Below are 12,303 nucleotides of genomic sequence, written 5' to 3' on the forward strand. Positions count from 1 at the left end.
TCACTGCTCCTGTGAAGAATGTCTTACCAATATCCAGCCTAAAGCCTGAGACTCTGTCCCCTCATTCTGTCAGTGATTGCCTGGGAGAAGAGACCAACCCCATCTGTCCCCAGCCTCTTTTCAGGTAGTTGTAGGCAGTGATAAGGTCCCCCCTGAGCCTGCTCTTCTCCTGTCACTTGTCATCAAGGAGATGAAGCTGTCCCCTCCCCACTCCATCCTCTCTTGTAGTTGTAGAGAGCAATGAGATCTCCCCTCAGACTCCTCCAAACTGAACAGCCCAGTTCCCTCTGATGCTTTTTGTAGGCCATGTGCTCCAGGCCCTTCACAAGTAGAAGTTTTTTATCTGAAAGGTGTGCATAGTCCTCTGTCAAATACTGCTCTGTTTTTACTTTCTTTTCCCCCTATTTTTTCAGGAGTGTGCCAGACTCAGTAGTGATTGGATCTGCTGATCTTAAAGGTCTTTTCCAACCAAATAGATTTTACAACTCTAAGATTACATAAATATATATTTAAAACTGCTCCAGTATTTTTTCCTCTCTGTGTTTTTCTACTCCATTTATAACCCTGCTTGTTATATGTCTCAGTAATTGTTCAGATCTGGAGAATCTGCTCATACTCATTCTGGTTTAAATTGACTGTGGAGAAGGGACTGCTACACCAATGACTTAGAAGCCTCAGCTGTATTTATTTCCATTTACTTTATTGGTCTGTGTGAAGAGCAGGTGAAGCTTACTAGTGATGTATCAAGATGTACCTGGCCAGAGATGAAAATGGAGGGAGCCTATTTCTAGTGTTCCAGTTAGATAAATGAATGGTCTCAGGTCGTGGTTTCAACCTTTCTGGTTCATGAAACATGCAGTACTACTTCCAGTTCACATTTGTAAGCTTTTGATGACAGCTGAATTCTCTTGCTTATGTGGCTGCTTTCCTTTTGCAGTGCGTGGACCTAAGCTGCAATGAACTGAGTGAAGTGACGCTGCCCGAAAACTTACCTCCAAAACTGCAAGAGCTGGACCTGACTGGAAATCCCAGATTAGCCTTGGATCACAAAACTCTGGAGCTGCTGAAGTAAGTTACCTTAGAGAGTGGGGAGGGAGGCAGAATGACTGCTGTCACTAGAATGTGGCAAAGTGACAATGCATGGAAGTGTAAAACCTCTCTCAAGGAGTGTGGCTTCCTGTTATTGGTGGATCAGAAAGTAACAGATTATGTGGACAGGTCAGAAACTGATACTTCATGCATTGCTTCCTGTCCTGAAGGACTGGAATCACCACTGTTCTTAGAATCACAGAATTGTCAGAGCTGGAAGGGACCTCAAGGATCATCTAGTTCGGACCTCCCTGCCATGGACAAGGGCACGTCACACTAGATCAGGCTGCTCAGAGCTGCAGCCAGCCTGGCCTTAAAAGACCTCCAGGGATGGGGCTTTTACTACGTCCCTGGGTAACATGTTCCAGTGTCTCACCACCCTCATGGTGATGAACTTGTTCCTAACATCCAATTTGAATCTACCCACTTCTGGTTTTGCTCCATTCCCCCTACTCCTAGCACTACCTGACATCCTTAAAGGTCCCTCCCCAGCTTTCCTGTAGGCCCCCTTCAGGTACTGGAAGGCCACAATAAGGTCTCCTCAGAGCCTTCTCATCTTGTGTGTTTTGTTTCTATTTTGGTGTTTGTTTTTTAATTATTCTTAAGCCCTCAGGTCTGTTTTCTTCCCTAATACTCACTAACCACTATTATGAAGTCCCACATGGTCAAGTGTAGGCTCTTGTCAGACTGGAATCCCCCTGTCTGGTGAGCCAACCTGTGGACAGGGACCTGGGGTTCTTGGTGGGTAACAAGCTCAGCATGAATGTGTTGCAGCAGGAAAAAAAAAAGGCCAACAGGATGCTGGGTTGCATTAACAATGGCATTACCAGCAGAGATTAGGAAGTCATTATCCTGCTCTACTCAGCACTTTTCAGTTCTGGTCCCTGCTATACAAGATGTGGACAGACTGGAGAGTCAAGAGAATGAGACAGACAGAGAAGCATCAAGAGAATGAGCAGAGAACTGGAAGCCCTGCCATGTGAGAGCACTGGCTTTGTTCAGCCTTGAGAGAAGGCTTAGGGGGAGACATTATTACCATGTACCAGTACAGAAAGAAGGGTGGAGACTCACTTTTTACAAGGAATCACAAGGGAAAGGCAAGGGGTGATGTGGACAAGCTACTCCTGGGGAGATTTCAGTTTTTCACCAGGAGAACAGTCAGATACTAGAATCATCTCCCAGGGGAAGCAGTGGATATTCCTCCACATTAGCCTGTTTTAAGTTAGCTTGACAGAGTGCTGGGCCATCGTATTTCAACTACACGATCACCTAAAAAAGTTGAACCAGATGATCCTTGGGTTCCTTTCCAACTGGCCATTCTGTAGTTCTATGTGATTCTGTGTTTTAGGTCTGCTGATGAACTTCTTAGGCCCCTACTTAGCACTCTGCTGACTTGCAGCATACTGCTGTTACTGGCTGTGAGGGAGGGCGTGCTCCTTTCACTTGTTTTTTTTTGTGGCAGACACAAAAATACTTGGTGCTTTAATGTCTTCCTTCTGAATGTTAAGGCAGCTCTCTATTTGTGCCCTGACAGGATTCAGACAGGTAGTAGGTTAATGTGTATTCTCACTGCCTATGAAAAGAGTCCAGTCATGCATGCTTGCTTTTTAAGTATGTGTGGAGATCTTTAAGGACAGTCTGGCATTCTTAGGATGTTGCCAAGTGATGTATTGGATGTAAGAATTTTTAGAAGCAATTACAATGAAAAAGGGAGGGGGAAGGAATATAGAAGATACCACTGCTCTTGATTTTTAGGAAAGAGCATCTAGTTGAGTTGTCATTTCAAATTCAACCATGCTGTCTGGAAGTCCTAGCCCATATTCTGTGCATCAGATGTGCTGCTGGGTGTCATTCACTTCTGGGTGCATGGTCTGTTTGTGTTGGTGCCACTGAGAAAGCTGAAAGTAATGAATTGAGGTAACTTTTTTTTTAACCACTGCTGGGAAGCCATGAGACAGCTCTTCATCTCTGATCTGCCCAGGAGCCAAGGGCCAGTCAACCCAGTTAAAAAAGAAGCAAACAGAAAAGTCTTTTTGATCCAGGTTCCTCTGCCCTTGAGGATAAGTACCTTGGGTGAAAAGCCTGCAAAGAAAGTGTGATTGCCTGTGTGTGCAGCCTTCTGCAGGTGCAGACAGAATTGAAATCTTTGCTGGTTTAGAAGAGGTCCAAATTTCCAATTCGATTTGGGGTTAATCTTTCCCTAATGCTCATGGCAAGATGTTTGCCTCTGGTTACACAGAGGGCTGCAAAACCAAGGGCTTAAACCAGCAGCAGTTCTAATGTTGTTTATGTAATCTGTTTGCATTGAAGCTGCCCTTGCTGATGTACATCCTTGCTATTAGTCTAAAAAATCGAACTGGATGTGACAGTACTTCAGGTTGAGGAAGGCTGTGCAATGCTGAATAAATTTGTCTGTGTGTTCAGGTCAGGTGGGGGGTTTGGATAGAGAAAAATGAATGCTTAAACAGACCTTTCTGCTTGTGTCCTTTTACAATTCATTTGGTTCATGAAACCTGTGGATGCCTTTGAAGTGTCTCGCTTTCTGTGCCTTTCAAAGAGCAGGAGGGGAGATCATCTCTGCAGAGCAAAGCAGGGTGCTGAAGGGAAGGGTATAAACAGAGAAGGCTAGGCTCTTTTTAAGTCTATATTACACTGCATGAGATATTTGAAATTGTGTCTAAAGGCTGTGTTGGTAGTAAATTGGAGGGCAGAAGATCAAGGGCCCATGAAAAACTGAGCTGTACAACTGGGGAAGGCAGGACTGTGGCGGCTGTTGAGACCGTGGGCTGGCTCCTGCAGGTTGATGCAGGACCAGGATGGAGCCAATCTCTGCTCTGTGGGCATTTTCATGGAAGATTGTTACTAGATGTTGTCGTTTCTAAAGAACACTTTGTATTCCCTGTTTAGAGGATGATGTGGGTCATACAGGAGATGCTCATTTGAGTACAATGAAAAGGTCCCAGAGAGGAGTTGTTAAAGTGGATGGGAGAGATGTAGAAGGTAAAAAAAATCACTGTCCTGTACTGGCTTTCATCAAGCCAATCTTGTATTCCGCTGGGTCAGATTAGAAACATATAGCCCAGGGGTGAGGGAAGGGAAAGAGAAGTTGGCCAAGCAAAGCAATGCAGCTGACACTCTCATGGAGGTTGTTATTTACTACTTTTTTTGTTCTTTGTATGCAGACATATAAAAGAAACCACTTTGTCTTGCACTTTATCAACTGTATTACTAAGAACTGGGAAGAGGGGGAAATGGTGTTCATATATATTAAACTGGATTGTGTCAGCACTTCAATCCACTGAAGCCTTCCCCTTTGCTTTCTCCTTGCAGCAATATCCGCTGCTTCAAGATCGACCAGCCCTCAGCCGGTGATGCTTCAGGAGCGCCGGCAGTGTGGAGCCACGGTTACACAGAAGCGTCAGGCATCAAGAACAAGTATGACCCAGTGTGGTATTTCCTAGCTTACCATCCTAGCAGCAGAGTGCCTCTGATAGAAAGAAATCCTTTCTTCAGTGAAAGCTTTGGGGACGACTTGGGCCTCTCAAAGGCAGAGGGCATGCCACGACTCTGTGTTTGTGTGCTGGGCCCCTGCCTGGCTCTCTGCTTCGGGCTTTGTTAGGGAAGTTGCTAAGATACAAGTGTAACCGATGCATTCTGTCTGTGCAAGACTCTGGTACACGCAAAAGATCCGAGTGTTTAAAAGCATTTTCATCTTTGCAAAGCTTCTTTATCTTCAACCAAAGGATGTTTACCAAGCAAATCAGAAACACTAAAGGAAGAGGCAGAATGGCTAAAACTCTGAATATTCATAGTGTGCGGGACTCCTTTTGACTAAGTCAGCACTTGACAAGTAATGTACCAAGAGTCTGCGAGTCTCTGTGTTGTTGGCAATGTGATGAATCTTTCTTTGTTCCTTAAAATGCTTTTTTAGATACCTTCTGCTACCTAGGTTTCCACAGCAAGTGCCAGTAAGCCTTTACTTAACTGTTAACACACAACCTAGTCATCAGCATGTTAAATTGCAGGGATAGCCTTTGGAGGGGCAAGTGCAAGATGTTGCTTCAGAACATCCTTTTCCCTCTACTTCTACAAATAAGGGACTTGTTTACATTCTGAGAGGGAGGAAGAATCTTTCTGGATTGGTTTGAACTTTTCGAGTTTAGTTTTCTCTGTATCTTAGCACTACACCTCAGAAAGCAGTCCTGAAATGCTTGTGGTTAAACTAGCTCTCAGGCCAGGCTGCATCTCTCTGGCCAGAATGGCAAGGTGAGAAACTAGTAATGGGTAACACTGCATTTTTTCACTAGGCTATGTGTGGCAGCACTTTCAGCCAACAACTTCTGCGACAACCGGGAGGCACTTTATGGTGTTTTCGATGGCGATCGCAACGTGGAAGTGCCGTACCTGCTGCAGTGCACAATGAGTGACATCTTAGCAGAAGAGCTGCAGAAAACAAAAAATGAGGAGGAGTACATGATCAACACTTTCATTGTTATGCAGAGGTGAGTCTTGGATCTGAAGCCTTTTTTTGCCTTGTGTGTGCTTGCTGGGCAGTTTGTTCACTCTCAGGTCAGAAACCTTATCCTTCTTTCAATGTGAAAGGAGGTAAAAAAGCCTTAGTATCTGGCTACAGCGTTTTCTTTTATTGCTTGCTTTGTGAACACTGCCCTCTGTTCTTCTCAGGTATAGAGTGGAAAAAACCCAACACCTCCCCACCCAAACAAAAAAAAACCTAACACACCTACAAAGTTGCTAAATGCTCCTGACTAAGCAGTGAGTGGAGTTTACTCCATTCTCTGGTATCATCTTTAAATCTTAGAATTCACAGTTGGCCATAACCAAGTCAGTGGTATCAATCTCTTGATCATCTCTTAATTTTTTCTGCTACTGCTGGCCACAAAGCTTGAGCCTTTCTGTGTACCAATTCAGGTTATTTAAGGCTATAGAAATATTTAAAACATGTATTCTGACTCCTTAGAAATGTCTTTCTCCTGTCATCCCTTTGCCTTTAGAGTATTATTTGGGCAGAACCCATCCAAAGACATTGTGATATGATAGCTGCGAGTGTAATAGTAGCTCTGTGTAGTTAGTGCTTTGGAAACCTGCATGCATGCTGTTCTTGACAGAAGAAGAAATTGTGCCTGGAGAGACTCTGAGTGAAGGAGGGGTATGAAGGGACCTGAACAAAGGAGAACGAAGAGGTCAGGGAAACAAAGGAGAAAGCAAAATAAGCAGCTTAGAGACTGAGGAAATGGATCAAGTTAAAAGCAGAATTGCTCACTGCTCAATGGCTGCATCTTTGGAAAGAAAAAACACTGAAGTTCTGGTACTGGGAAATATGCAGAAGCAGTAGGATAGTATCGAACCTCACAAACACAAGAGAGGAAATGCTTCTTGCTCATAACAGCGCCTCAGCCTCATAGCTGAGGTGATTGATTGCCATTTACTTAAAACAGGAACACATCTGAGTATCAGAAGTACCCTATTAAGTGTTTTCATTAACTACTAATGCAGTTTCACAGCAATTCTTACAAAAAGATGGGGTTTGGGTTTTTTTTTTGTCTCAAGTCAATATAAGTTAACCAGTTATTTAGAGAACTAGAAATAGTGTTATTTCTAGTTGCATTTAAGCATTCCTTGAGGATTATTACAGAGAATATACTGCACTCCTGAACTGTAGTTTTAGAAACTACACTTAAAAAGCACATTGCACCTTTGTTACAAATGCAGTTGTATATTCTCTTCCCGGGATGTTGGATCAAAAGTTCGTGCCAGTTACACCTAGCCTTAATATCTATTTTAGTAACCATGAAATTTAGCTTTCTAATTACTGTAATTCCTAACTGCTGGAGGAGAAGGCCCTAATAAACAAGATATTGAGGGGTATGGATGGATTTGCATAGTTCAATATTGAAATGAATTTGCCTTCTAATGACAGAGCTCTGAAAACTTCAGTTTTATCCATATTTTTTTTTTCACTGTGACTCCTGCAGAATCAGCAGGGTGAGATACATCATTTAACACATTAGTAACTGACAGGATAAATCAGAAGTGTGCACACTTGTAACAGCCACTCTGCTTTTGTTGGTCATAATTTGATACTCTAAGAACATTATTCTGAAGACATCTCAAACAAGTAATCATCTGTCTTGAGGTTTTGCTAAAAAAATAGTGTTTGCATTTAGAAATATTATTTGCATAGTAAAATCTATGACTTTGGAAGCCAAAGAAACAAGCTGGATAACATGAATCTACTTTTGAGCTCTACCTGTACTTATTTAATAGTCCTCAGTACTTTTCTAGACTTTTGTGTTTCCTTCTATCTGACCTTTAAAACAAATGTCTTTTAAGATGTAGAGGGAGTAAGACAACTGTACAAGTCTTAAAAGTGCAAAGAGAAGTTTTTTCATCGTGAGGGTGACAGAACACCGAACAGTCTGCCTGAGGGGTTGTGGAGTCTCCCTCTCTGGAGGTGTTCAAAACCCACCTGGATGTGTTCCTGTGTGATCTGGTATAAGTGATCCTGCTCTGACAGGAGGGTTGGACGGGATGAGCTTTCAAGGTCCCTTCCAGACCCTGCCTTTCTGTAATTCTGTGAAAGATGATTTTTGTTCTAAAATTCAGCAGATCTGAGTTACCTGCAGATGTGTAAGTACCATGCTGCCCAAGAGCTGCATGTGATTTCTTCGCAGCGTCGCTGTAGTGTCACAGTTTGCAGTGTTTTTGACCCTGTGATCCAACAGAGTCAATGCCCAGAATGCTTGTGGTTGCAGAACAGTGGCTGTCTGTCCATAGAACCCACAACACTTGCTTTTCAATTACAGAACTATCATTGTTTTGTTTAAATTCCAGGAAACTTGGAACAGCTGGACAAAAACTTGGAGGCTCTGCTGTCCTTTGTCATATAAAACATGACCCCATGGATCCTGGTGGGTGCTTCACTCTAACCTCAGCAAATGTGGGCAAGTGCCAAACTGTTCTCTGCCGGAATGGGAAGCCTCTGCCTTTGTCCAGGTGTTACATGATGAGTTGTGAAGAAGAGCTGAAGAGGATTAAGCAACATAAGGCCATTATCACAGAGGTTAGGAACTGTTCTAACTTGCAGCTTCTTTGGAGAGTATTTTGCACAGCAGTGCATGAAACTACAATATCGCTATTAGTAAGCAATAAGAGGCAGTGTTAAGGATGTGGGTTCCGCAGTTGCACTTTTCAAGGTGATTCATACCAGGCAATTAAATTTCTTTTATATCTGACTGCCAGGCTGGATTTTGGTTAGCTCTAGAGAATGAGCATCTGTGAGGTTTTTGCATTGAAATGGGAAAGCAGACACTCTCCTCCTAGTGGGGAGAGGAACTGGTGTGTTGGAGCTGTCATGAAGTGACTCTCCACTCAAAGGATGAGAGAGCAGAGCACTTGGAGCAATGCCATCCTTCCCTCAGGAGACTCTTTGCTCCTGGCAGACTGACTTTGCTGTCTGAGCTCCTGCATTCCTAGAGCTGTCCTCTGACAGGCAACTCTTGAAGGGAGCACTACCCCAAAAGGAAAACTCATCCTGTGCTCAAGTGAACCATGAGAGAAGAAAACTCTTTGTTCCCTTCTTACAAGCTTACAAGCTGTCAGTTTTGCTTTGTCTTGTGTGACACATGCATAGGAATAAATAAATACTGAATCTTCCTAATGGTGGAGGAAGGGACAAAGAAGACTCACTGCTGTGTGCCCATGAGCAGGGTGTGCATGGACGCATGTGGAGTAAGTCACATACCTGTTGATCTTGTCAGGGAAAGGTGACAACTGGGAACTCAAATGTGACAAGCCAGGAGTCACTCCAACATACTGTGCATCACTGAGGCACGTTCGTATTGTTCGGAGAGGAGAAATTTCTGCAGTGAGTCTTACGATGACTCAGATTTCATACACACTGATAGTTTATCACTACTGTCAGCCTTCAAATAGGGGAGTTAACAAGCCAGCAAGGTTATGGGGTCTTTCTCTGTTCTGAGTGTTTCTAAAGGAGAAGCTTTTTTTTAGTCTTGGTTCACTTTTCTGTGATTATAACAACAACTGCAGTCATCAACTAGACCAAAAGAGAGTAAATCTTCACTTTTGTTATTCTCGAACATGCAATTAGGGTACACCTATCCCCAGGAGGCTGATAGATAGGCAGGCCTGCTGCTTCAGACACTTGCTCTGATTATTCTGTCAGCTTGGATTCTAACCAGGACAGGATCCTGGGATTTGGAAGTGCATGGGATTTACTGTTCATACGCGTCAATTTCTACTGATGTCTTCCCCCTAGATATTACTCCTCCTTCCCTTGGAAATGTCATATCTAAGTGTAAGTAATTGGGCCACATAAACCATTTTGCTACAACTCAGCTAATTGAGAAATGCAAGACTTCTCTGCAGCATTCGACTTGCATGCTTAATTTTTCTTAATGAACTTTTGTATCTGAAATGATGAGCCAAGGTGCAACATGATTATTACAGCCACAAAAGTAATAACCAGCTCTTATATCAAACTGAGCTGTGTGTGGCTTTGCCCTGTTTAAAGCCAGATATTGTGGGTGGAGGAGGGATAAGTCTGACTCACTGGTAAAACATTAGTCCAGTGGGCTTTTGCAGCTGCAGGAGCAAAATAGCTGGCTCTTTGTTGCAGACTTCTGCTTTGTTGGTCTGTGCATTGGTGATGTTGATGGCAAATCAGTAGGGTGGCTGAGGCTCAGTGCAAAACTGCAAACCAGCCATTGCTGTGCTTTGATCCCAGCTCTGTCAGCTCCTTGCAAGTCACTTTGTTTTTCTGTCATCTTCTCTGTAAAAGGCAGTGTTGGAGGTAGTGCAGAAACAGCCATCCGTGAAATGCAAGGAGATGTAGGTGCTGTGTATCATTTTCTGCTTTGTTTCCAATTTCCTGTCCTTTCTGATTTCAGGATGGCAAAGTGAATGGTGTGACAGATTCAACAAGAATCTTGGGGTACACCTTCCTTCACCCAAGTGTTGTGCCACGTCCTCACGTGCAGTCCATCACCTTAACTCCACAAGATGAGTTCTTCATTCTGGGGAGCAAAGGGCTGTGGGACAGCCTCTCAATGAATGAAGCAGTGGAGGCAGTCAGAAATGTGCCTGATGCGCTGGCAGCTGCAAAGAAGCTTTGCACTTTGGCCCAGAGTTACGGCTGCAATGACAGCATCAGTGCTGTTGTGGTTCAGCTCAACGTGACAGAGGACAGCTTTTGCTGCTGTGAACTTAATGGAGTCCCACCCCCCAGCCCGGGCATTTTCCCTCAGTCTGTTAATGTGGTCATCAAAGACAGGCCCACAGATGCACTTGGGATGCCATCTTCAAGCAGCGGTATGGCATCGGAGATCAGCAGCGAGATCTCCACCTCTGAAATGAGCAGTGAGGTGGGGTCCACAGCCTCTGATGAGCCTCCCCAGGTAACCATGAATGAGAACAGTTCAGCCTACCCAGGGGAGCAGCGCTGCATGCTGCATCCTGTCTGCCTGTCCAATTCTTTCCAGCGGCAGCTCTCCAGTGCCACCTTCTCCAGCGCCTTCTCTGACAATGGCCTTGACAGCGATGATGAGGAGCCTATTGAGGGGGTGTTCACCAACGGCAGCCGTGTGGAAGTAGAGGTAGACATCCACTGCAGCCGAGCCAAGGAGAAACAGCTTCTGCAAGTGCCGATGGAGGGCAGTGACGAAGGTATTGTCATCAGTGCCAATGAAGATGAGCCCGGCCTTCCCAAGAAAGCTGAACATTCTGCCACGGGCACAATAGGGCGCTGGCGGGGCAATGGTTCTGTGGCACCACAAGAGAGGAGCCATAACTTAATTGAAGTTGCAACAGATGCTCCACTCAGAAAAACAGGGGGCTACTTTGCTGCTCCAGCACAGCCTGATCCGGATGACCAGTTCATCATCCCACCTGAGCTTGAAGAAGAAGTCAAGGAGATTATGAAGCAGCACCAGGAACAACAGCAGCAGCAGCAGCGACAGTATCCGATGGACCACCTGGCAGACTATTACGATACACCACTATGACCCACTCTATTTACTGCTCAGAAACAGACTAACAGAGACTTGAGTGCAGGACACAGTGGGCTTGCATTACAGCAGGGGTTTTCCTTATCTTTTCCCTTTTATATATTTCCTCCTCCTTATCCTGCCACTACAGATAACTGCAGCTTTTCAGTTCGTTAGGTTTAATATTCATTGACTTTCTTCTAGAGATGCTTGACCGGTAAAGTTTCAAATAGTTAACCATCCCTTAACATATCAAGTGTAAAATTGTTAAAAAACAAACAGACAGAAAAAATAATAAAAAGGTTTAATATATTGCTGAGAAACAGATGATGATGTAATATTTTTTAAAATGGCTTGTTTTGTTTGAAAAGCAGGGCAGTAGCCAGTGCTAAATGATATTAAGTAATATTGTAATACTGTATTTCTTTGAGAGAAAAGGCTTTTTTTGGTCTTGAAAATGATAGACATTTGTAGAATATGGAGACTAACTCCTAGGAGTTGCTTTACTCTTTCAGGTGACCTAAGTCACTGAGATTCACTAATTTTCTCTGAGAGAACAGTTGATTGGGAAATTCCTGTAAATAGTTCAGTGTTGTATAGTGATATGCTTAAATGTTTTTTAGCCTTGGCATTAAGGACACAACCTGAACAACTGACCTTTTTTAAGTGATGCTTCGGGCCATGGTCATTGAGTGTTGATGGACTGAGTGGCTGTATACAAGTTAGCTAGAGCCGAGATGGGTAGGCCATTTAAAGAAACCCACTTTGATCTCTTTCTTTCCTTACTTTTACAGACAGGTTTTGTTTGTGTTCCTTAACTGCTGCCACAACCAGCATGATTGTATAGAGCTCATTTGCTGTAGAACATTTACATACCAAGAGTTATATTAAAGCTGAATGCAAAATGAACATGTCATAATTTTTGTTATAATAAACATGAAATTTACACCTAATTGTCTGCTTTTATGTCTGAATAGCTGAGCAGCAACTTCCACAGAGTAGCTGGCTGTGGCTGTGGCTCATCAGCAGAGTTTAAAACCCAGTGTCAGAATTTTTGCAGCTCAGTCACGTTTTTACTGTAACTGCAGCAGCTCACATGTACTTCTGGAATTTAAAGGCCATGCAAAATGGCCTTTAAAAGATACAAAACAACTGTCTGAGGAATTGACTTGTTTCTTTCTTTCTGAGTTCT

At 43.6% G+C, this 12,303-nt stretch overlaps 1 protein-coding gene across 1 annotated transcript in view; it reads left to right on the top strand.

Moving 5' to 3' along the window:
- PHLPP1 (PH domain and leucine rich repeat protein phosphatase 1) overlaps nt 1–12,064 on the top strand; it is a 163,243-nt gene extending 151,179 nt beyond the window's left edge. The window contains exons 13-17 of the mRNA XM_064160853.1: nt 938–1,068; nt 4,420–4,524; nt 5,397–5,591; nt 7,942–8,170; nt 10,017–12,064. Of these exons, the coding sequence (XP_064016923.1) occupies nt 938–1,068; nt 4,420–4,524; nt 5,397–5,591; nt 7,942–8,170; nt 10,017–11,129 (1,773 nt within the window). The 3' untranslated portion in view covers nt 11,130–12,064. The remainder of the gene's footprint in view (nt 1–937; nt 1,069–4,419; nt 4,525–5,396; nt 5,592–7,941; nt 8,171–10,016) is intronic.
- Nucleotides 12,065–12,303: the final 239 nt, after the last annotated feature.

The sequence above is a fragment of the Pogoniulus pusillus genome, chromosome 21 (assembly GCF_015220805.1).
Source record: "Pogoniulus pusillus isolate bPogPus1 chromosome 21, bPogPus1.pri, whole genome shotgun sequence".
In the NCBI taxonomy this organism is placed as follows: Eukaryota; Metazoa; Chordata; class Aves; order Piciformes; family Lybiidae; genus Pogoniulus; species Pogoniulus pusillus.